The sequence below is a fragment of the Melanotaenia boesemani genome, chromosome 11 (assembly GCF_017639745.1).
Source record: "Melanotaenia boesemani isolate fMelBoe1 chromosome 11, fMelBoe1.pri, whole genome shotgun sequence".
Classification (NCBI taxonomy): domain Eukaryota; kingdom Metazoa; phylum Chordata; class Actinopteri; order Atheriniformes; family Melanotaeniidae; genus Melanotaenia; species Melanotaenia boesemani.
In genome coordinates this window covers 8,287,138-8,311,485 of record NC_055692.1, presented here as the reverse complement: position 1 = coordinate 8,311,485, position 24,348 = coordinate 8,287,138, and the positions used below count along the sequence as shown (strand labels likewise).

The 24,348-nt window shown below is 37.2% G+C and overlaps 1 protein-coding gene across 1 annotated transcript; it reads right to left on the bottom strand.

Moving 5' to 3' along the window:
- Positions 1-758: 758 nt before the first annotated feature.
- On the bottom strand, positions 759-23,735 carry LOC121649701 (integrin alpha-2-like). The gene is made up of 30 exons (XM_042000707.1): positions 23,675-23,735; positions 22,441-22,564; positions 20,583-20,692; positions 20,202-20,293; positions 19,892-20,006; positions 18,528-18,655; positions 18,244-18,392; positions 17,911-18,061; positions 16,840-17,005; positions 16,528-16,604; positions 16,110-16,248; positions 12,848-12,993; positions 12,609-12,752; positions 12,281-12,484; positions 11,984-12,114; positions 11,664-11,827; positions 10,835-10,986; positions 10,611-10,721; positions 10,240-10,325; positions 9,125-9,263; positions 7,246-7,329; positions 7,082-7,158; positions 6,905-6,988; positions 6,709-6,811; positions 6,507-6,617; positions 6,184-6,306; positions 5,410-5,523; positions 5,189-5,278; positions 3,495-3,611; positions 759-3,113 (listed from the first exon to the last, which is right to left on the bottom strand). Exons 1-30 carry the CDS (start codon positions 23,721-23,723, stop codon positions 3,030-3,032), a joined length of 3,564 nt encoding a protein of 1,187 aa, XP_041856641.1. The 5' UTR covers positions 23,724-23,735; the 3' UTR covers positions 759-3,029.
- Positions 23,736-24,348: the final 613 nt, after the last annotated feature.

The following is a 24,348-nucleotide window of genomic DNA, read 5'->3' as shown; positions in this document are numbered from 1 at the left end:
AACCAAATGGGGGAGCTTTGAGGAAGATTTATTCACAGTAAGAAGACATACAGTGTAAATATAGAAACCCATACTGTATGCTTTTTCTGTAAAAAAAAAAAAAAAAAAAACAACAAAAAAACCAGTCATGACTAGTTGTTATACTAAACTGATTCCTTTATTGTATGGCCAAAGGAATCTTCAATGTACTGTTCAAAAGTTTGGGGCCACTTCCCTATTGAATCCCATGGCAAAGTGACCCCAAACTTTTGAACAGTAGTGTATGTATTGAAGACTTTTAAGTGTTTCTTAATCTTATGTTCCCTATGCTTTCAGGGCAAAATGATGCCTCTCAGGACTTGACATCACCTTATGTTAAAAAATCATTCAGTGTCTGCTGTGAGGGACTTATGAGATCAGTGTCTTTGAAGGTATGAAGTTTCCAAAACACTTTCTGATATGCATGTACATCCTGTATCAACTTTAAAGTGTTGGCTGTTGTCCTGAAGCCACAAATGGCATTTAAGCAAAGGGACAACCAGAGCTCCATGTCCCAAGATCTGAGTGAAATTTGGTTAAAAAAAAACTTCTAAAGCATTTTATGTGTAAACAAATTCACAGTGAAAGACTATAAAACATTGACTGACTGTACACACCCCTAATGCCAGAGTGAAATACTTTCATTATTAAACCAGTACAGAGATTTTACATCTAAAAAACACAAACATTTGGGGCTGCAATGCTTTTTGGTTGTGTCTACAATCTTTAAAATAATCATGTGTGGCAAAGACAACAACGTTTTTTATTCTCACACAACAATTTTGATAAGTTACATGTTCATCAGTAAATTATTAAGAAAAATGTCTCTTTAAAGTATGTAAAAAAAAAAGTCTTAGAAGTGCAAACAAAGATGTAGGCATTTTTTTTTTCAGGAAGTGCAAAGAAAGGCCAACTGTTAAATAATCTGCTATGACATCATTTCTGATTTACATGCAGGTTGCAGCAATATGTGAGTAATCATCCCACTGTGGTGTGGGTCAGTTGTTTGGCTGCGCCTGCCAATCATCTGAAGAAAATCCCAGAGGGATGATCTTACAAATGTGTACAAAACTTTTGTAGTATCTCATTTCATCCATTATTTCCACATCGCTCCCTGTACACCTATACATAAAATCCAAAAGCTGTTTCACAACACTGCAGCACATGAATAACTGTGAAACAGAGCAGTTCAACCATTTATCAAATCTTATATACAAGGAAGGCTTGAGCCCAGGCTCCCAGAAAATATGCTACTTATTAGAGACAAATAGCATATTCCATTTCAGCAGGTCCAGAGAAATGAATATTAAAGACTGCTGGGTGCTGGTGTTGGCTCGCTGAGAAGGAAAAGAGTCAGAAACACATTCCAAAACAGTCCAGGGACAGAATAACCCAACAGTGGGAAAACACAACAGTTAAAAAGTGTGATAAAGTTAAGTGAATTTGATGGAAAAATCTCAGTTGTACTGAAATTTATAAAGAAGCAACCAAAGTACAGTTCTGAGAAGAGTTGGGACTTCTAAAGATGTTCAAAAAAGAAGAGAGAGAGGAAACAAATCACGCATGACAACATAGGATAAGAAATACACACTTTTCAAACGATGATAAATTATGATGGTCAGGTTGTAAAATTATTACAGTCTTGAGTTTAGAAAAAAAAGTCACCTGTCTCATACTGCCATCTTGTGGTAAAGCGTTGTCATGAGACATTTTGACCCTGCAGTACTGTCCATAGCTCAACACAAATAAATCTGTTATCAGAAACACATGTACACAGAAACCATATAAAGCAATCACCAAATCAGTAACATGATCTCAGACTGATTTATAACACAACCCTTTGCTCTGCAGTCATGAACAGTGTGCATGGAGAGAAGAGTTTAAGCATTTAACATGGTGGGTTGTGTTCATTTAAAGTTTGTGCTTTTTCAAAGTTAGCAATAAATTTATAATTAAATTCAGATATTTAATCTGCAACTGTTATTAACAGTAACACTAAGATGATTGGGTTTGGGCTATTTAAAACCAGTTTGTTTGTTGGTTTGTTTGTCTGGTTTGCATTAAAATAGCCAAACCAGTAAATTTAGATCAGTAGATTAACTCCTAATCATGTTACTGAAAGGCTGTGCCACTACTGGCATAAAAATGTGTTAGTATAAAACAATATGCTAAAAAAAAAACCTTGAGCCATATCATACAAAAAAGTACAAAAATTTGTTTGAGTTGATAAAAATACAGTACAAACACAATAAAATGACATGATTTTCTTTTTCCAGAATTGGTGCTATTTCGTATTTGCACATTAGCTGATATTAATACTCGTAAAGTAAATATAGCCCTGAGAGTTTAAGAGGAGGGTGGATCCCAAACTATTTACCACTAGAAGGTGACTGGCAACAATGTGGATGCTATAAAGGTTAGATTTTGTACAAATAAGCTATATTTTAATAATTAATTCCTATCTAAAACTGTTGTTCTTCAGTACTGTTGTCCATAATTTGCCAAAACAAATGGCAATTTATAAATTTGATGTTTTTTACAGCGAAAAACAATATATTAATGTCTGGGTCTTATTGATAAAGTAATCTATAATCTGAAATAGCATTTTAATGATTTTAGTTGCAGGATGCTGGCATAAAAAAACTTAACCAAAAAACAAAAACAAAACAGTTATTAAGCTCTTTCAAAATCAGTGAACAATGACAAAAACTGTAAAACCTATTAAGCAAAAATGATCCTCTGTAAAACAGAGAGAGGATTAAATCCCAGTTATCAACAAACTGGATAGCTTCCATTGCATTAAAGTGCCCCATTTCCAGTGACTAAGCTGTGGTTTATTCGCACTTGAAATATACTGATTTTTTACAATAGAAATAAACATAAAGAAGAAGGAAGGAAGGAAGAAGGAAGAAAGAAGGCTACAGATACTCTCTTTACTCCACAGCACTTCATGAAATGAACTGAAAATGAAAGAAATGAAAAGGGAAATGAAAAACTACTTTAGTAATTTGTTATTCTTCAGGGTTTGCTTGGTTCTCCCCGTCCTCCTCTGCATTCTTCCCAAGCTGCTGATATTTCCTTTTGAAAAATCCAAACTGCAAAGTAAACATATTGAGATACCATCATTAAAATTTTACAAAAGCAGTGAATCATTAAAGGTTTTCATCTATTTCAGTCCCAAAAATAACTGTTTCTTATATAATGTGGCAACCTCAGTCTATTCTTGTAGTTTGCAAAAAGGAAAATGTATTTAATATAATAATTATATATAATAAACATTCTGTTTCTGTATATCAAGATTGGTTTTGATGAATCACAACTGACCTTTTGTTTGACAACATAGATCAGGTTCATTCTTCCTTCTAAGATAATGAAGCAGCTCATGTTTGCTGTGTTACTTAAGTCATAGATTATACACATCTGTTACCAATGTTCCTCTTTGCTATTTTCAGTAAAGGTTTAGACTAAAATTTTACCTTATACAGCAATCCGACCACCAGAGCCAACAGCACCAGTCCAGCAATAACACTTCCAGCTATCACTCCTACTGGAACCTCGCCTATCTCTCCAGGTTTGCTCACTGTCACCACAACCTGGAAAGGAGAAAAAGGCACATAACACCCTTTGTTTTCCCCTGCTGAATGTACTTAGACATGACTATACATTTGTTTTTGTTTTTTTTTATACTAGCTGACCACTTCTTAGGTACACCTGTTTGGTTGCTTGTTAACACAAATCGCTAATCAGCCACACACATGGCAGCAACTCAGGTGTTTTTAGTCATGTAGAAATAGCCAGAACATTTAATTTGACCATCAGAATAATGAAAAAAAAGGAATTTAAGAGGAACACACAGATGCTGAAGCAGATGGGGTGCAGCAGCAGAAGACCACACCAAGTGCCTCTCCTGTCAGCTAAGAATACAACACTCACCAATAAGTTAACTCACGCGCACGTAGGCAGTGGTTCCCAATCTATTTTCCTTGAGAACTCACTTCATGAAACAACCAAAAAGCTGTGGACCCCCTCACACCTCCTACCTGCCCCCATGCTGAAACCATACTTGGCTTTATGTTTTCATTAGCTGGCTTCTTGCCACAAATGATGAATTCTGTCTGAGTCTTAACCTTTGATAAAACCACAGTTAATGTAATTATCTTGTATTAGCTTGTTTTTTTTAACAGGGACAAATAATCTGCACTGTGATGCATGTTTCATTAATGAAGTTGTGCATGAAAAATGCAAGGTTACCAGTATAGACATGAACTACTCCACCATCAGTGATCTCCACTAATTCACTGACCACTAAAGTGTGGCCTACTTAAGAGTTTTTTTTTTGTTGTTGTTATTTTGACTGAGGATACATGTTTTAAAATATTGTTGTATAGCAGTTTTTGTAGACTGTGAACAAAACATCCAAATGCCAAAAAATTTAAGCAACCGCACCTCAACTGTTTTTGTGTGGACATGGCCTTAATTTTAACAGTCACACAGGCCCTGTACAGTCAAAACCTCAAAGACCCCTTGTGGTCTTTGAGGAGCCCCTTGGGGGGGTCAGAGAACCCAGGTTAGGAGCCACTGCAATTAAAGATTGAAGAAGTGTTGCATGGTCTGGCAAGTTTTGATTTCAGCTGCTACATTCAGATAGCAGGATCAGAATCTGATGTAAATAACAGGAAAGTATTGTTCCTGCCTTGTGTCAACAGTCCAGGTCACTCAGGTGGTGTATGGTGAGGGGGATATTAGAACCAACTGAGCAACCTACCTGACTGTTGTTGCCAAAAATGTCCATCCTGTACATATCCTCTGATGGCCAATTCCAGCAGGTTAATGCACCATGTCACAAAGCTCATGAAACATGAAAATGAGTTTACTGTACTCCAATGGCCTCTGCACTCGCCTGATTATCTGATAATGATGATCCAATACAGTACTTTAGGGATGTGGTGGAACTGGAGATTCTCATCATGGATGTGCAGCTGACAAATCTGCAGCAACTGTGTGATGCTATCATGTCAATTTGGAACAAAATCTATGAAGAATGTTTCAAACACCTTGCTTTGAAGGCAAAAGGGGCCCAACCAGGTACAAGCAAAGTGCACCTGGTGAAGTGGTCAGTGAGAGTACTCCTTCATGTAAAGCATCAAATTAAAATATTTTGTCATCTTACAGGTAGCTGTTTGAGGCTGATAATGAGCAGATCCGGGTTGGAAGTTTCCACATCCACACTGGAGGTCAGCTCGATGGACTGGTAGATCGCCTAACAGAGCAAAATAATGCAAACGAAAGAGCTGAAAACATCCAGACAACTTTAGCAATAGGCAACTCAAGAAAATAAATGATTCTGTAAATAAACAAAGCATAGTAAATTCCTTTACTGAAAGGATTTACCGAAACAAAAGTGCCACTCCAGATCCGTGTTTTAATCTTCACAAAGTAGTTACTTGTAACTTCAATGTCTTTCAGGATGCACTTTATATAGTCACATTTTGCACTGTCGCAGTCCTGTTGGTGGAAATCAATCAACAAACAACAATGTTAATATAAGAAATATAAGAAAATAGTTACATTTAGTAATAAGAGGGCCATGTAGCTTTGCCTGGTCTCCATGGCAACATGAAGTGGTCTTATCAAAAGCATGTTTGTGAACACTAACAGGAAAAACTAATTTAACGTATTTCAGCACCATCCAGTGATCATATGATGAAAAATGGAGAGCAGAGTTTAAGTTTAATGTTTTTTGAAGTTTGGAGGATTGGCCACTGATTTTGATGGTTTTTAAAATCCTCGCTTGATCTGAAGATGATCCCTTTCAAATGTGAGGATTAGAAAAATCTGGAAATTTGTAAAGATGCAGCAGCAACATAATTTTCAGTGACATGGTAAGATGACATGACTCAGTTATATAAGACAGGAAATAGTCAAATTTGCTTGTTACAATGTTGAAAAGTGTCAGAATTTAAAAAAAAGGTAATTTTTAGGTTTGGAATTCATGCACATTTGTATTATTTAGAATAATATGATCTGAAAAATATATATTAAACAATATGCAGACTTAGACTTCTGTACTGTAGCCTGATGACACCTGAAAATATCTCACACCTTATAACATTTAGGAAAGCCGAAAAGAGACACTGAAAAGTATGTATAGACTCAATGACTGACCAGTTTCTCTGCACCTCTGAAGCTCTCCTTGGAGAAGGAAACTGGGTGGCTCTTCCCATTGCTGTTTCCAGTGATCTTCAGAGGATCAAGTAGTTGGTTGACATCACAGCTTACTGAACCTCCCTGAATGTGGAAAACATAGTCATGTAATATGTAACTATTGCACCCCAGAGTCAAAAATGGTTTCCAAACTCTGACACAACATTTTATATTAAGCACATTAACTATAAAACTAAACAAGTGATTGTTATAAACTTACAGGGTTTTGAAGCGGAAACAATTTTAAAGACTTTAAAAAGGTTAATTGGAAATTGAGCACTCACTGCTTGTGTTTCCACACTAGTTACATAGAGGAGCTGATTTCCACCTTTAGTTGTCATCGGCAGAGCAATGCTCAGATACAGGAGGCTGACAGGAAAGTGACTTGTTGAAACCTTCAGAAATAATTTGTTGCAATTAAAATGTATAATTTAAAAAAAAGGAATTAGATTATGAAATTTTAAGAGAAGGATTCATTAACTGCACCTTGACTGTGAAGTTAAACTCTGGGCCGATGTCATCCAAAGTTTTCACTGCTGTTACCACTTGAGTTGTTGCATTTGCCACATAAAAATTAATATTGGATTGTCTATAGAATAAAAAGAAAACAGAATGAACACTTTGATGTATTTGTCATTGTGAAATGAAACTCGTACACAGTGAGAGAGAATGGGAAACTCACCTGGAAAGAACAATCCCTGTGTCATACTGAACAGGAATGGATATGTCAACACTGTTATCTGCAGGTTGTACCTCTTTACCATCACTGCAAATAATAACACATGCTGAAGATGACCACAAGCCAATCATTTTAATGAAGCTGAATAATCTAACTGAATTTCTTCATTATTCTGTGTACCTCTTGGCCTCAAATTTCACAACTGCTCGGTTTTGCAGCTGATTAAAATTGTAGTCAAAGCTGATCTCAAATTTCACCTGCAAAGTGAAAAAATATGAATAATTTTCTGTAATGACATAAATTGATATGCTGATAATGCCAAAGAGTATGTCTGCCCCACATACCTCTTGGTCCTTTTTTAATGCTGGGGATCCCACCTGACAAGTGACAGTATCTTGTTGTGATGAGGTGCATTTGACTTCTTCGGTCTGTAAACATTTAGTACATTATGACACATAAGAAGTTAATGGCTTGGACATTTATCCCACTGACAATACAATGCAATTTCCATAAATACCTGATTAAATTCTATAACCTCCAAACCAAAAAAAAGTTGGAATGCTGAGTAAAATGTAACTAAGAGCAAAATACATTTTGCAAATCTTATAAACTCATATTTTGCTCCCAACAGAATATTAAATTTGATGACAACACATCTCAAAAAAGCTGAAATAGAGTGATGTTACCATTGTGTATCATCCACTTCTTTAAACAACTGTTTCAATCAGTTGAAGGAGTTTCAGGAGAGAAAAGAGTCCGCCCATGTCTCTCTCTTGCGAGCACGGAGGTACTGATGGATGCTTTTATTTCTAGTAGATTAGATTATTATAATGCCCTGCTCTCTGCTCTTCCCAAAAAGTCCATCTCAAACCTACAGCTACTTCAGAACTTGGCAGCACGAGTTCTGATGAGGACCAGAGGGCGGGAACACATCACACTGGTTTTAAAATCGCTGCACTGGCTCCCGTGCGTTTCAGGATTGATTTTAAGGTCCTTTTAGTAGTTTATAAATGTCTTAATGGTCTTGGGCCCTTTTATTTATCAGACCTTCTTTGCTTTGTGTGTGTGTGCGACTGTGTGAAAGATCCTAATGAGTGTTTTTAATTTTTATGTAATTCTGTTTTGATGTGTAAAGGCTTGCTTTGTTTTTAACATGCATTAATTCAATTGTGCTTAAATTTCTTAATCATGCAAAGCACTTTGTATTGCCTTTGGCATGAAAAGGGCTTTATAAATAAAGGTTGATTTGATTTGATTTGAAATGTTGTCCCATTCTTGTTTGATGCAGGATTCTAGCAACTCAACAGTCCTGGACCTTCATTGTATCGGTGAAAGGTCTGGAATGAATGAATGAATGTGAATGTGAATGTGGCATACAATTTAGCATGGTCTTGCTGAAATCTGCAAGGCCTTTCCTAAAAGAGACTTTGTCTAGATGCCATAGATACTAATGGAACTCTTTACCATCAGTGATCCAGGCTTTCTACTGATAACAAGCTGCATGTTCCATCTCATGTTTTGTCTTCTTCTTTGTATAATAGAGCTTTGACATAGATTTTTAAATTGCATGGTGAACTGTGTTCACAGACAGTAATTTCGGAAATTGGTCCTAAGCCCATTCAATGGTTTCCAGTAAAGAATCATATCTATGATGTAGTGCCACCTGAGGCGCCTGAAGATCTCCAGCATCCAGTTTTGACCTTCAGTCTTGTCGCATGAAGACAGATTCCTCCTGATCTCACAGAAGTGGATGGTGGGATCTTTAAAGTCTTCATAATTTTAGGTTTAGGAATATTTTATCACATATTTTATAGATGCAGTTTTGTCACAGATTGGTGCATTTTTGCCCATCTTTACATTTGAGAGGCTCTGCCTCTCTGCTGTGCTCCTTTTATGTCAGTAATTTTGCAGATTTGATGTCAGTAAAACCTAATTAGTTGTGAAATGCTCCTCCAGTTGTTTTTGATTTGTGTTAATGACTTGTCCAGCTTTTTGTAACTGCTGTTCCAACTTTTTTTGAGATGTGTTGCTGTCATTCAGAATGAGCAAATATTTCCACGAAATGGCAAAATGTCTGATATGTTGTTTACATTCTATTGGGAATAAAATATTGGATTATGAGATTTATAAATCATTGTGTTCTGTTCTTATTTACATTCAGGGAAAGCATGTAATCTTTTCCACATCAGCATCATGTTAATAAAAAATGCTTTATTCACTCACAGGAAAGACTGAGGAGTAGTAAAGGCTGCTGGAGTACTTGGCAGTGACCTGCGTGTTGTATGCATTTTCCATTTTGTTCTTCACAATAACTTCAAATGTCAGTTCTTTTTTATTAGCGCTGACCAGAATGGGAGATGAGCTGCAAGACAAAGACACAGAACACTTTTCTCTCCACTTATTTGAATTGCACATGCCACAAAATAAAGAAGCAAACTTTCCTTTTTAAAATGTGGGACCTTTGTAACAAACCACAATACCTAGGAAACACAAAAAGAAGCATGCAACACAAAATAGAAGCTGCAAAACCACAAACACTTTAAAAAGCTATTGCATGGTCTCTGTAAAGTCATTATTCATGTCCTTTCAAGTCCAAGCTGAAAAGTGTGACGCAGCCATTTTATGGGCTCTGATTCATATAGTTATAGTGGCTGTTAAATCAGACTTGTAAAACGGAGAAAATGGAAAATTCTGTAATGGTTGTTAAGAGTTACCATGGCATAACAATAAACAGAACATTTTCAGATTTTGTGCTATCCTCACATATTTTTTTATTGTCTGTTACACATCTGTACTGCAGGATGGCTTGATGTGATAACTAGGCTTTTGAAGCTTTTTACTCTGATAACCCATAACTTTGAGCTTAAGTTTTGCTTGTGCTTCAAGATAGATAGATAGATAGATAGATAGATAGATAGATAGATAGATAGATAGATAGATAGATAGATAGATAGATAGATAGATAGATAGATAGATAGATAGATAGATAGATAGATAGATAGATAGATAGATAGATAGATAGATAGATAGATAGGGGCTGTGAGAACGTGTTTCCTGGGTTTTGACATCCTTCTTCACCATCATTAAAAAAAATCGTCACAGTAAAAAACAAAACAAAAAAAAATAAATAAATAAATAAACAAACAAACAAAAAAAGCTTTGCCCAAGATTGTTCTGCCACAAACAGATAATAACATCACAAGTTATCAGCTCTTTCAGTCTTAACCTCAAAACTGTAAAATTACATGTGTAATACTGCATGTTACTCATGTTGTACACATCGAGCATTAGATTTTAAATTTAGTGCTAAACACTTGTGGAAGCTTAGTGATTCTTACCTGGACACCTTTGTGTCTGGCTTCACACTTAGCACCAGATCACTCTCACAAACATCATCAGAGCCACAGTCTTTAGTGAAGGGGACCTGAAACAACAAGAAGACAGGAAATTGAACATGATTCAGGGCTAACGTTTCTGTACTGGAACAAAAAGAAACTGATAATATGTTTACTACACTGGATGAGGTTGAAAAACAGAACTTGCATGACTAAGTTAAACAACCCGGTAATTATTACACGGACAAACCATGTCATTTAAGGTGGCTGTACAAACACTTGAACAAACCCTTTGAGGTCTTCACCGCCCTAAATTATTACTTGTAAAATAAAATAAAATAAAACGGAGCCAATGTGATGTGTTTGTTACTTACAAAGAATTCAAAGGCCCTTGCAGAAAACAAGTCAAGAACAGGGTTCCCCTCCTCGTTTTCCTGCTCAATTTCTACTTTCAGACTGAGGGAATTAACAAAGTCTGGAGTCTCCTGTTAAATGCATAAAAAAAGAAATCTGATTAAAAACACCTAGGAACTGGGATTAGAAACCAGCTTGGAGTCATATATCTACAGGCTTCAACATGCCCATTTTTAACCTTTACCTGAACATAAACCTGGTAGTCTTGACACAGAACTGTTGAAGATATCTTTGCTTTGTCTTTTAGGAAGCGTTCATTATTTTTTGTAAACAGTCCTCTTGATGTCACTCTTGAATCCTGCAAGTCAGCATCCAGAGTCAAAGTGTAGGACACATCTGGAAGGAATTTAGGAAATCTGAGGTTAATATTTCAGTTTTTGAATACATAGAAACTTTATATATATACATACACACATACTGGCTATAACACAACCCCAAAGAATGATTGATCTAGCCCTATGCTGAGCAGTTAAAGTGATGTTTTCATGGAGTTTTGCACCCTTTTCCCTACAAGCAAAATGTATCAAGTGATTGATCAGGTGATTATACGCAAATTTCTGAGGCTGCAGGAAAGGATTTTGGCTCAGGTTGTGAAATCTCTGTAAACGTTAGCAGCGAGCAAATTTAGTGGGGAGAATTTCAGTTAAAGGTGCTTAAACCTTTGCAAATCACTGTAGCTGAATAGTAAAAATAAAAATAGCAGAATCTGGTTGCTAAGACTGGAAGCAATGGAAACAATAAACCTGGCTGTGATTCTCAAGGAAATAAAATATTTACACAAAATTCTGTGGAGTTATTGATGATAAAGTTTTGTCAAAAATTTTAAAAATGTTTAAATATGTAATTTCACCTATCTGTGCTAGTTGAATCAGCTGTTCTAATCAAAGCTTGTTTACACAACTGCCTGAAGTGTCTTTCAGGCTGCAGCAGAATCATCATCCTCCATTGTTTCAGTCACTTTCACAACAGCAATCTAAATATTCTCAATAAGCATAACAAACAATCAGAATTACCAATGGGTCCAACGGGGTTCTTGGGTCTGAATGAAGCACTGAAACACAGTTTGGTGTCGAAACATGAAAGCTTCCGACCATTAATGTTGCAGGGTTTGTTAAAAACGTTGATTTTGTCTGGGCTGAAAGACGCTGTAGCTGTAACAGTTGCCACGCCTCTGGACCTAAAAACAAGTTCAATCTCAAATTATAGTCTGGCTTCCAAGTTCTCAAATAACAGGTTCAATGACGGAGCTTCTGCCCCAATTTAATCCACAATAATTCACTGTAATTTATGCAATCAATTTATTGCTCCTGCACAATGTGCTGCTAAAACTCACCAGAGCTGCACCACTTTACCATAAGTACCGATGGAGATGTCAGGAAGGGTATCATCATTCAGATCTCCATAGCTGTCTAGAGACCTTCCAAAGTACTGAAGTTCAGGATCCAGTTTGGAGCCAGCGATTCTCTGAAAGAATAAATTTTGTAATCAGGTAAACAACAGCATGGATCATGTTAAATGCATTTAGATTATAATATATTGATTAGTATTTGCTCTTGTTTGGCTTAAAAATCACACAAGCAACCAAAGCAAACCATTTCGGCCAGATTTTGTGTAAACAGTGTCTTTATACCTGTGAGAACTGTTTGTTTAGCGTCTTCTTATGCCCATTGTAGATGTAAACAACACCCTTCCCTTTGTCCTCTAGTGGAGCTCCAACGACAACATCACTGTAACCGTCAAGATCAAGGTCAGGAATGGCAGAGATAGCCATTCCAAAACGGGCATTCTCCGTTGGAGGTGGACCATTGAGGAATCCCTGCTCGTTCAGTATACCCTTTACATGGGGAGAAGTGTGTGATTGATGAAGTAAAACATCCTGACATTCCTTTTCATGTAAGAAAAGTATGAATGAATTCCTATCTTTATGCTCATAAAAGAGACATTTTTATTTTTGTTACCCTGGTGACAGAGAAGAGGTAGACTCTGCCTTCCTCTTTCTTCAGCTCGCTCATGTACATAGGGGCCCCAACCAGCAGGAGGTCTGTCACCCCGTCTTTGTCAACATCCAGGGAGCACAGGACACTTCCAAAATATGACCCAATCTATGACAACAAGGTCTAATTGATGAGATTTTTTTTTTTTTTTTTTGACATCTTTTGTTTTGCGAGTGTCAATGTGCATCCTGCAACATCAGTACCTGTTTCCCTCTTTCTGAATCAATGACAGCAGTTTCCTTCTGAGTGCTGATGGTGTAAACAACAACTTGTCCAGAGTGATTGGAGCGCGGAGCACCGGCCACAAAGTACTCTGTAGAGCCATCGCTCAGTGTGGTGACAGAGTAACCTGCAGAAAAAACCCAAGCAACACATTTACTGGCACCTGGACTTGTGACATCCTTTTCATAGAGACAGCAGTGGGATATGGAAAACCAAACAGATTTACTGAAGCACAGCATTTAAAACCATGGTTACAATGCTTCTTCTTCATGATTTTTATTATATGCAGTTAGCTCTTTGCAACATTTTAGGAGAAATGTACTTTTCATGCCACCTTAATTTACTTTGAGAGGAATAACAATAATAGTTATAATCATAAAAACAAAAACTGAAGGGTTTGCACATGAAGGGTTTGCATGTTGTCGATTGCTCCCTCCTGAGCTTTATGTTACCACTTGTATGCAAAGGTGAATTATGGGCACCCAACATCCAGAGTTTTTTTTCTAATTTGTGTAATGTCATTCATTCCCTTTCAAAGTGTTTCTTCTAAGACAGAATTTTGGTCATTGTTCAATGAGGAGGCCTGTCTACCATGGAGTTCTCTTGCAGAGAGAGTGTGTGGGCGTGCTCTCAATCTTGTTTAAATAATTGAACGGATGTAATTAGTAGTTAAAAGGTTGACATTGAGGACTGTAAAAACATATTGTCTGGTTTTCTATGATACTGTTTGAATTGTTAATTCATAAGCTGTAGAACTGAGCAGAACATGTTTCAGTATAATGATGTTTGTTAATAATCTTGTTAACTTATTGTTTCAGAAGTCTGCTGTGATTGGCCTATTTGAATTGAGAGGGTGGTGCCTTAGGATATTTATATAGACTGGTTGGACTGCACAGAGGGATGTTAGAATGTTTGGTGTGCAGAACGTTACAATAAACAGTGGTTGTCTACTACCCCAAGCCTGCAAATGGACTTATTATTTTTTATTATTCTTCCTTTGCTCACACATCATCTGGCCACAGGTGCAAAAAAAATAAAAATACTGTCATATTTTAAGAGTTTTTTTCTCTTGCCCTTTTTCTCAGAATCAATCAAAAGATTGTGGTGAGGACACATAGGAAGTTGGCAGACCAAGAAGTTTCATAAAGAAAACATTTGCTGCACTTTCTCACACATAATTCTTTCCTGTGGCTACCAGCTCTGTTTTTACTGTCCAGTTCTACTTGGCTTTGTTTTTTAGATTTCATCTTTAAAAGATCATGAACCCTGGATTTTTTGTTGGACAGTAGTAACTGAAGCCTTTCTTTTTCATGCCCACCTATTGTATTCTACTCTATTCTATTTCAACTTGGGCATAAATGCTTGCAGCTTATTCAGTATTTGGTTGAGCCAAAGAGCTGGACAAATGAAAATGCTCCTTAAACAACTGAGTCTTTAGCTTGCTTTTAAAAGTGGATAAGGACTCTGCGGATCGGATGGAGTTAGGTAGATCGTTCCACCACTGGGGGAATTTTATTGTTATGAGAGGAGAAGAGTCTAGCTACTGATTTTGTGCCACGTTGTGGTGGGACCATGAGGCGTTTTTTGCTGGCAGAGCGTAACTGTTGAGAGAGAGTGTAGCCGTGGATTAAGGAGTGAAGGTAGACAGGAGCTGTTTGGGTAATTGTTTTGTAAGCCAGAAGCAGAGCTTTGAATTTGATGCATGCTGCAAATGGAAGCCAGTGGAGAGCGATTAGCAGTGGAGTGACATGAGCTCTTTTGGGCTGGTTGAAGACCAGACGTGCTGTTGTGTTCTGGATCATCTACAGAGGTTTAACTGAGCATGTAGGCAGGCCAGCCAGTAAGGAGTTGCAGTAGTCAATGCGTGAAATGACCAGAGCCTGAACCAGGAGCTGTGCCATGTGTTCAGTCAGGTAGAGTCTGGTCCTCCTGATGTTGAACAGCAAATCTGCAAGATTGAGCAACCAAGGCAATGTGGTCCTTAAAGGTCAGCTGGTTGTCTACCATGACACCAAGATTCCTGGTAGAAGACGTAGGCACAAGCGTGATAAAGTCAAGTGGCACACTTCTCTGTGGCGGTAAGGAAGGATTGGCTGGAAAGACAATAAGCTCGGTCTTGGACAGATTTAGCTGAAGGTGGTGATCCTTCATCCATGTGGAGATATCAGATATATTCGCATTGAGACGGTTGTGTCGTCAGGTGGGAAAGAAAGGAAAAGCTGAGTGTCATCTGCATAGCAGTGGTAGGAGAAACCATGAGAGTTAATGACTGCACCGAGTGAGGAGGTGTATAGCCAAAAGAGAAGAGGGCCAAGCACTGAGCCCTGAGGCACCCCTGTCGTCAGCCCATGTGATTTGGACATTCCCCCCTGCCAAGATACTTTGAATGATCTCCCTGTGAGGTAGGACATAAACCATGAGAGGACAGATCCTGAGATGCCAAGCTCCGAGAGTGTGGAGAACAGTATATGATGGTTGACCGTGTCAAAAGCAGCAGACAGGTCCAGCAGTATAAGGATTGAGGATTGACCAGTGGATCTGGCAAGCCATAGGGAATCAGTAACTGACAGGAGAACAGTTTCAGTAGAGTGGCCTTGCCTATAGCCAGATTGATATGGATCAAACAGGTTCTTGTCTTGGAGGAACTGTGAGACCTGACTGAAGATGGCACGCTCTAGTAGTTTAGACATGAATGGAAGCAGTGAGACCAGCTGGTAGTTTTCAACCTGAGCTGGGTTGAGTGCGGGTTTCTTCAGCAGCTGGGCAACCCGAGCTTGCTTGGAGGCAGAGGGAAAGACACCGGATTTAAGAGAGGAGGTGATAATATAACATCTTACTAAAATCTTATTAATTTACTAATCTGAAAACATCTCCTGCATACGTGCATCTTCCTCCTTACACAACAACCTGTACCCACTACTTAAACTGTGAAGTGGAAGTGTTAATTAGTTTCTTCTCAAAACATTTCATTTGTATCACACCTATGGGTTGAAATGATAAGATAAGTTAAATTTAACCAGCTGTGCCCAGACACAGTTGTAAAAAAAACAAAAAAAAACAAACAAAAAAAAAAAACTGCATACCTCTAGTACAGCTGCTAAATCTATTGTTTGATTTGCAGAATTGACTGTTGCATGAGAATTTGAGTGGAAATGTCCACCATCTATTCTACAGTCATCCAACATTACCCTGATTTAAAATAAAATGATCAAATAAATGCAGTGAACAAATGTAAAAGTTTACCCAGTAATGAGCTGTGATTTCTGTCTTGAAGTATCCTCTCAAAGGCTGAGAAAGGAAGAATGTTTACTTTAGACCCAGTCTGATGGACGACAGTCCCACTCCAAGCGTAGGCTCCCACGGCGCCGAGCATCATCACATCCTGAAACAGCAAAATGCCCAGTCAAAAGATAGTAGTGTATAATTCTAGTTAAAGGGAGTTGCTCCCAAACAAAATGTTTACAAGACAGAAAAAGACAGAAGGTTGCCTCACTGGTACAGCAAGAGGGTTGATCTTAAAGGAGTGATGAGATTTATTCTTGCTTGAGTTTTTAGAAATCTCAAAATGATACTTTGAATAGGCTGCTAAATATGTTTAATGGATCAACTTAGTATCAAATGGCCAATGCATCAGTTTTCCAATGTTGCATCTTTGGTGTACCTGCTGGCTGGAATAGTGAGCGCTGAATCCAACCTGGGACATCTCCATCTGGAAACTATCCCCGCTTTTTCCAGTGCCTTGTAAGAACAGAGCATAACGCATGCATCAGAAGCAAAATATAAATAAATAAATAATAAAAAAGCAAGCATATCAAGAATCACAATGAGTGCAAGAAACATGAATTTAAAAAAAAAATTTCCTTTTTATCTCCCATTGAGATGGATCAGGATGACAGGTATAGTAGGAAGATGATTCAGCGTTAGGTATAGAGAATGCACACAAACAGGACAAAAAATAGAAAAAAATATGCACCCTCTATGTTGAAGATGCGGTTCCCCAGAGTTCCAGCGATGGTGGAAAGGGCTGCCTCCTCTGACACGTTAAAGAAATACTTCTCTGTGGGTAAACTGGCAATGGATTTGATTTCTTCTATAAGATTTTTTGTATCTATATTGTTTCTGATGTAGTAACCCAGGACCTGTGGGAAAAAATGGAAAAAGAAACAATCAAGTTTAGGGTCACAAAATAAGAGGTTTAATTACGAGGCTAATTATGAAGAGTTGCTGCTCTGTGTAAAACAGTAATAAAACATGCATCTTGCAAAATTTAATTATAAATTTGGTTGAATATAATGAAAATATGAAATGTAAGTGTTTTCTAAACAGGGACAAGGGCAACAAAAATAAAGACTAGATGCTGTATTTTGTCCTTTAGTTTTAGTTTGAAGAAACAACTGTTTAGGAAACAATTCTCAAAGTGTTTTATGAAAGTAGGTTAGCCTTAAAAGCATAAAAATGATTGATGATGTGATTGAAACATGAAATACTTCTGAGAATCCTTCACATGAAAAATGGGTTTATATTAATTGTTTCATGATCATTTAATATTGTTATGCTATTATGTTCTGGTCAAGTATTTAAGCTCTTTAGTGTGTTTTGATTTGCCAGGTTGCAAAGGTTTTTGTACACAAATTCCCTATGTCAGGCTTTGTTCTGTGCCTCCGTGCTTCCTGGATCTTTATAGACAGCAGCAGCAGTAATAGCAGCATCTTCAGTTTGTGTCTTGTGAGTAGGAAATAAAGTTTTCTTTGAATCAGTATTTGGACACTGTCAGTTTCGCATTTCTTTATTTTCAGAACAAAATGATAGGAACACTGAGTTGGCAGAGGAAAACATTGGCAGACTCAGAAAATGACACATCATTTTATTAATTGAAGTAACTGGAGAACTCAAAGAAGTTGAAGCTGATTTATTAGCGACATTTTCCAAAATCTAAAGACCTCCACTTTGGTTGCCAATGTGAATTGATTACCACAACCATCTAATTCCCCACTCTTAAAATAATTCATTTAACTAAACACATAAATGGCACATGAAAACATACCGCAATACCGAAGCGGGTGATGCCTTGCCTCTCACACTCAGCGATTACGGTCTCTCTGAAATCCTCATCATGTGACTCACCATCAGTGACGACCACCATTACTTTGGCGGCACCAGTTCGGCCACCATTATTTACATGGAAACCCCACTGACTGAGGAACACAAACATGGAACTCATTTTAAGGTTTTGCTTTTATCATAAAATAACAGAAGGCAAATAAAGAAATATTTTTTATAAGTAAATAAAAAAACAGACCATCAGTTATACAAGTTTAGGAAAAAGAATCTATTAACAATCTATTAACTTGCAATGAGTAAGAGTGTAAACACCAACCTGGCATATTGTATCGCATGAAAGGTATTGGTAGACTGACCATACATCTGTTCGATTTTGGATGCTGCTGCAATCACTTGCTCTTTTGTTGTATAATCATTCATTTTGAATTGAAACTTGGGATCAACTGCATACTGAATGACGCTGACCTGGCATGATATGTAAAAGAAAATGAGATGTGGCAAATTATAGAGAGCTGCAATATTTACTATGAAAGAAATAGTGATTAAATTAGCTTTCTCAGCTTAAATTTCCAGCTCTGGTCAATACAGTGCCAGTCTCACCTGTGTACTTTGGGGTCCGATGTCTAGTGAAGGTATTAATTTCAGGAGGAAATCTATCATTGGTTTCCAAGGATAGATGCTGTTTGAGCCATCCAAAACAATCACAATGTCCATTGGTCCTCCACATGCTAAGAGAGTCATAACAGGAAGCATATGTTCATGAAGTGGAGCACTGTCTGCGTAGCTGCACATTCAGGGCTAATGAGAAATTATGTAGCTCTGTAGTCTACAGATTTTGACTGCTTCTTCTCAACTGCAGGTGACCCAGAAAGTGCAAAGGAATCTGTGGCCCATTTGTGAACATCTCCAGGAATCAAATTTTCCTGATGAACTGGAATTCTTGCATGTAACTGCAGCCTAAAAAAAGTTTGTTTGAAAAGCCTGTGCTGTGATTATGGATCAAAGTACAACCTACAATCAAACCACAAGAAAACATTTTGTCTGAACTCTATAAATTCTCCCAGTTCTCCAACATCTGATACTTCCAAACAGGCATGTCTTCAGTTCATGTGCTTATGGGTTGAAAGTCATTAAATTAAAATGGGAGATACCTCAAAAAGTGATAGAAAATGAGAGTGCTTGGATCCTGTGGGACCTCCAGATCCAGACTGGTGATGGCCAGCCAACAGGACATTGTGATGTTTGGTAAACTACAGAAGGAGGCAGTAGTGATAGATGTAGTTGTTCCAAGTGACATCATTATCAGCAAGAGGGGCTGAAAATGGTTGTTTCTACCTTTTAAAGCAGCTGGATTCTTGTGACATTTACAAGATAATGATCACAATTAGAATCACAAGGGCTCCAAAAAACACTTAAGTTCAGACCAGTAAGCGTACTATTGTTTATCAACAAGTGAGGTTGGCTTTTCAGAGGCAATTCTTGTTTACTGACTGGTAACTCTCATTCACTGAAGCTTTCTTGTGACTTGGATGTGCAGATGCTTCTTTCAATCATCCGCTAAGCACTTTTACAGAAAGTGCTGCTCCTTTTCTAAACTTGGAGGACTTATATTGGTGCTTAAGAAAAATGATCCATCTGGGGCTTTAGGTTACTGCTGTAAAACGCACAAGCAGGAACTGAGAACTTTTAAAAGACACTTTACAAAAAGTTAAACCAAAAGAAATGGTCATTAGCAATGACATGGGAATAAGTTTACATTGATTATTTCTTGAATTAAAAAATGGTAGCTCATCATAAGCCAACTTTACAAGTAAAAAAAAAACTTCAACAAGAAGGTGCCAAACAAAATAAAAACAGCAGGCAGTCATGAAAATGGATTTAAAATATAACACAATCTGAGTTAGTTAACATGAGGTTTAATGCAAATTAAGATATTAAAAAAAAAACATATAAAATTGACTTACTTTGGACAGCAGGAGAGAAGGCAGGTTGAAGTTGAAAAAGGGGGTTCAGTTTTGCACATATTCCTGGGTAGAAGTATTGATCACCACACTGCTGTCCCCATAGAGGACCACACATCTGTATCAGATATACAGAGATTAGAACTGGATGTTCAGGGTTGTTAATGCCATTAAATGCTTTTTTCTTGTAATTGTGCGGCAAATGAAGGCTATGCTACTGCATGAGATGATGAACATGCACGAAAGCAAGCTTATTATATATATATTCCTTCCTAAAATTTGCATGAAAACACACACATGTAAACCAACATACCAACAAACCACTGACTGGAGTCATCCGGGTAAGCGTAAGGCCCAGGGACATATTAACGTTGACATTTTTAACACTTGGAATACTAACAGAATCTGTGAATGAAGTGGAAAGGATAACAACATTGGGATCATGGTTATTAAATGAAATATGCAATTAAAAGAATAAATCTTTTATCAAAACTTCAGTGCATGCATAAAATATTTGCATTGTTAAAAAAAGGCAAATAGATTTTTTTTTTCACTTTTTAGAAATGAAAGCCAAAAGGGCTTCCCAAATCTTTAAAGAAGACCCATACTTTCAGTTTTATTTAGGAATTTTGAAAATAATGGAGCATGTTAGTTGATTATGTGGTAAGGTAAACAACAAAATAGTAAACTTTACCTTGAAAATTTAGCTTATCACAGTTGTTTCTGGATCCTGAGACTGGGCATTTGTAAATATCCCCCTTCCTGTTTCCACTGAAACCACTCCAAGGAGCACCGACCAGGAGCCTGCAAAAAAGCAATAATATTTTGCACCACTGTCATATCATACCATATCTGTTGGCATAACAGATTATTATTATTATTATTTGCCTAAAGTACATATAAAAAGGGAACATTTTGTGATTAAAAAGTAATTTAAATTATACATAAATATCAGCCTGTGTGTTTAAACTCTGTCTTTGTGTGCCTGTTGTGAGCAAGTGTCAACATGTAACTTTTTTCTTTTCTTTTAACACTCTAAGGTACAGGAATGAGATTGTGCAAGATCACACAGAGAACATCCCCTCCAGCCACTTTATCTGCACAAAAGCAGATGCATCATACTGTAACTGAGGATTAGATTCTTAACAATATCCTCAACCAGGGAAATTACAGGAAGTGTGATATATCATTTGTCTTTAGTAGCACCAGGACAGGAAATATTTTGCATTAATGTTGTATTGTTGGAATCTACAGTGAGACACTACAATTACAGATACTGTACCTTCTCCTCAGTTATGGACTATGGGACACTCCTTCAGACAGTGAGTTATCCTGTGACTGTGCAGTGAGTGTAGAGAAATCCAGACATGACTGAAGTTTACAATTGTTTAAGTGAATGCTGAAAATTGCAACATCCCCACTGCTTTAAAGATGTCAGGAATGTTTGCATCATAAGAAAAGGGTTGTGGTTGCTGGTCAGATGGTGTTATAGAATTAAAATATCCATTTAAAATCAATAAGGAAGGGGTGGGGACTTTAAATATCTTTATATGTGTTGGATGCAATCTGTTGACCAATGTCAAACCTACTGGTCAAGGTGAAATGTGGTCTGTGTGTTCATGCCCAACATCTTGAAATCATTCTTCCATAATAATAAACTAAATCTGTGGATCTTCTAATTCCACTTCTCAGTCTTAACTTGTATTAACTTGTTATTTTTCTGTCTTTGGAGATCTGATAGCTGAAGGGCACATTCTTCAAGAAATAATAGATAAATGCTTCTGGCAGCTTTAAGAAGTTATCATTTAATCAGACATATCTGCACCAGATTATACAGCTTTGTATAATACTCTGTTTTAACATGTCTGTGTCTACATTGTTAGTAGGTGACCAGCATAACTTATGGAACAAAAATGATAAGACTTATGTGTGTGCTCAGTGGATTTTATCATTCAGAAATGTCCAATTGGGTGCAAAATCTAAGCTCAATATTTATAGGAATAGAAAGTCAACAAAAAATGTTCTTACGTGTGTTGTGTTAAGCTTCCAGCAACAAGCTAACTGTAACACTGGCCGATAGACCAGGCTACATATCCTGTTCCTATTAGGGCAATAAATGCAGTGTAAAGGTTGTAGTTTGAAAAGCTTAGCTACTACAGGCTTGGGCCCACACAACACTGAGTTTTAATGATCGCTTCCACCAGCCAGTTATGACGAAATGCCAGATCTTTTTTTTTTTTTTCGCCCACATAGTAAGTTTCCTAACTGAACTGTGCATTATCGCAACACAGAAGCATCAACAATTACACACAAGTGGTCACAGACAGAGACTTGTTTACATGCCACTCACTTCCTAAAAAATTACAGAATTTGACAAATGAATGTTCTTTCAAAAACAAAATGTTTGAAACTCTAAAGTCTTTGGTCTTGCCTTTAGACTCTTTAGTAGGACCTTGGTGAAGCCAGATATTACTTATGAATAAAATACTCCTGGAGAAAATCAAATTCCTCCCTTTTACACAAAATCCATATATGATGATTTAAACTCCTACCATTTCCCCTGATGATTTGTCACTTGCTGGACAGTGTGGCCAAACTCCTCCACTGCTGGGCCACTGAATATCTTTGCCCCAGCTGTGCCAACGTTGAAGGTCTGTGACAGGAAAATTCTGTCAGCTGGTGAAAGAGAAAGAGGATGTGGTTTGACAAAATTAAAAAAAAAAAGAAAGAGAGAAGAATACTGTATAGACTATCTATATCAGTATCAGTATGTCCGTGAAAATATGATGCTATAAAAAAGAGCACCTTTTGCAGCAGTCCCCTTTTTGTTTAGATGTTAAGTGACTTGCAGCAAAGAAAAAAAGTTTTCCAAATATATTGCATTTGAGAGATGAGTTTAATATAGATGTTAATGGAAAACAGCTCAGTCACACACCATAACTTCCTCCTTTGTGTCAAGTGTAACTGAATCACTAACATTTAAACAAAAAAGAAGATAAAGAAAAAAATCAGCTTGACTCATGGTAGCGCTGCTGTCTTCTTTAAAGCACATTACAACATTTTCACATCCTCTGAACACTCTCAGGTGAAATTTGCCAGATTATGAGTGCATCCTGAGCTAGCAGAACCACAAGTCCAAACAGGCTGATCTCAATTGTCAGCCTGCACTCCCCTCATTCAGATGGAGAGGAATGTGGATAGAAATTCGACTCTAGAGACCTTCAGTGCTGTCTCGTACCACGCCTGTTTACCTGCAGCACAAAACTTTTACCTCCCTCACTGTTCTCATCACTTTTCATGGACTCCAAGACATGTTAACTTACCGTTTCCTTAAAGCGATCTACAGCGACTGAAATAGTTCAACTTTTCTCCAATGAGATCCAGCAGCCTTACTTTATACAGCTGGTGCGACTGACTAATCGCATAAAAGGTTGCTGGGTAAAGTTAAGCCCAATTTTAATTAATAATAATAATAATAATAATAATAATAATAATAATAATACAAGGAAGTGTATATATCGCTAAGCAAATTATATCAATGCATTCATGCTGTGCGTTCATGCGATCTTTCAGAGACTGGATAAAAGATTATAAAACCGATACTTAACTGCATGTAGAACTATAACTGAAGACTAATCCAACTTTCAGACTCAGACCTTATAAAAACAGTTTACAGCTGTCTACGCAGAGTACAGTCTGTTTTAATTTCGACAGTCTTTAAATAAGGGCAGCATGTAGTCTCAAAATGAAAAGTTTAACATCCAAGAAAATAAATGTTGTACTTACCAATGACTATTATAGCAAAGAAGATACTCCCCGACGTGGTGTGGTCCATCCTCGTCTTTATTCCATTTGTTTGGTGTGGTTAAATGAAGCCTCCGCACTTGTCAAAGTCGGGGCTCTGCAGCAGCGAGTCAGAGGTGACGCACCGGATGGATTTCCCTATAAGGAATTAAGCTGTTCTTTTTACCTGCCGGTAACAAAACATCAGTTCAGTTCAGTTTATTTGCCTTTTGCAGAAAAGAAACCACATTGGAAAACAGTTGCAAGGAACTCAAAGTGCACTGTCACCATTTAACAGACAAAACATAAGAAACACAAGCCTAAAAATAACTTTGGTTACAAGTATCCACTCAGCGGGTGAATTTCTGGGAAAATAAAGAAAGAAAGGAAAACGTTTGCCTGAGCAGACTCAAAGGAAGATTTGAGACTTAGGTTGAAGTCTTCGGATTGTATGATAAAAATATAGACTCGTAAAACTTAAACAATAACAGCATTGAAAAACTTGTCTAACGGCATCATCTTCACCTACTTTAAATCTGCTTTAATCTTCACAACAGTGATCCTCTATGAGCAACACTCAAATCAATACATCTTAAATAAATAAATAAGCTATTAACATCTAATAAGTTGAGACTTATCATCATTAAAGGGTAAATTTTCGGTATTCATTGTGGTGT

What these genes read in the sequence shown, in the direction of transcription:
- LOC121649701 (XM_042000707.1), bottom strand. Translation starts at nt 23,723, where the DNA reads ATGGACCACACCACGTCGGGGAGTATCTTCTTTGCTATAATAGTCATT. An exon ending in CATTAAAAAAGGACCAAGAG is followed by an intron (nt 7,159 to 7,245) that starts GTATGTGGGGCA and finishes TTCACTTTGCAG; the next exon opens with GTGAAATTTGAGATCAGCTT. An exon ending in GGAGTGGCACTTTTGTTTCG is followed by an intron (nt 5,279 to 5,409) that starts GTAAATCCTTTC and finishes TTGCTCTGTTAG; the next exon opens with GCGATCTACCAGTCCATCGA.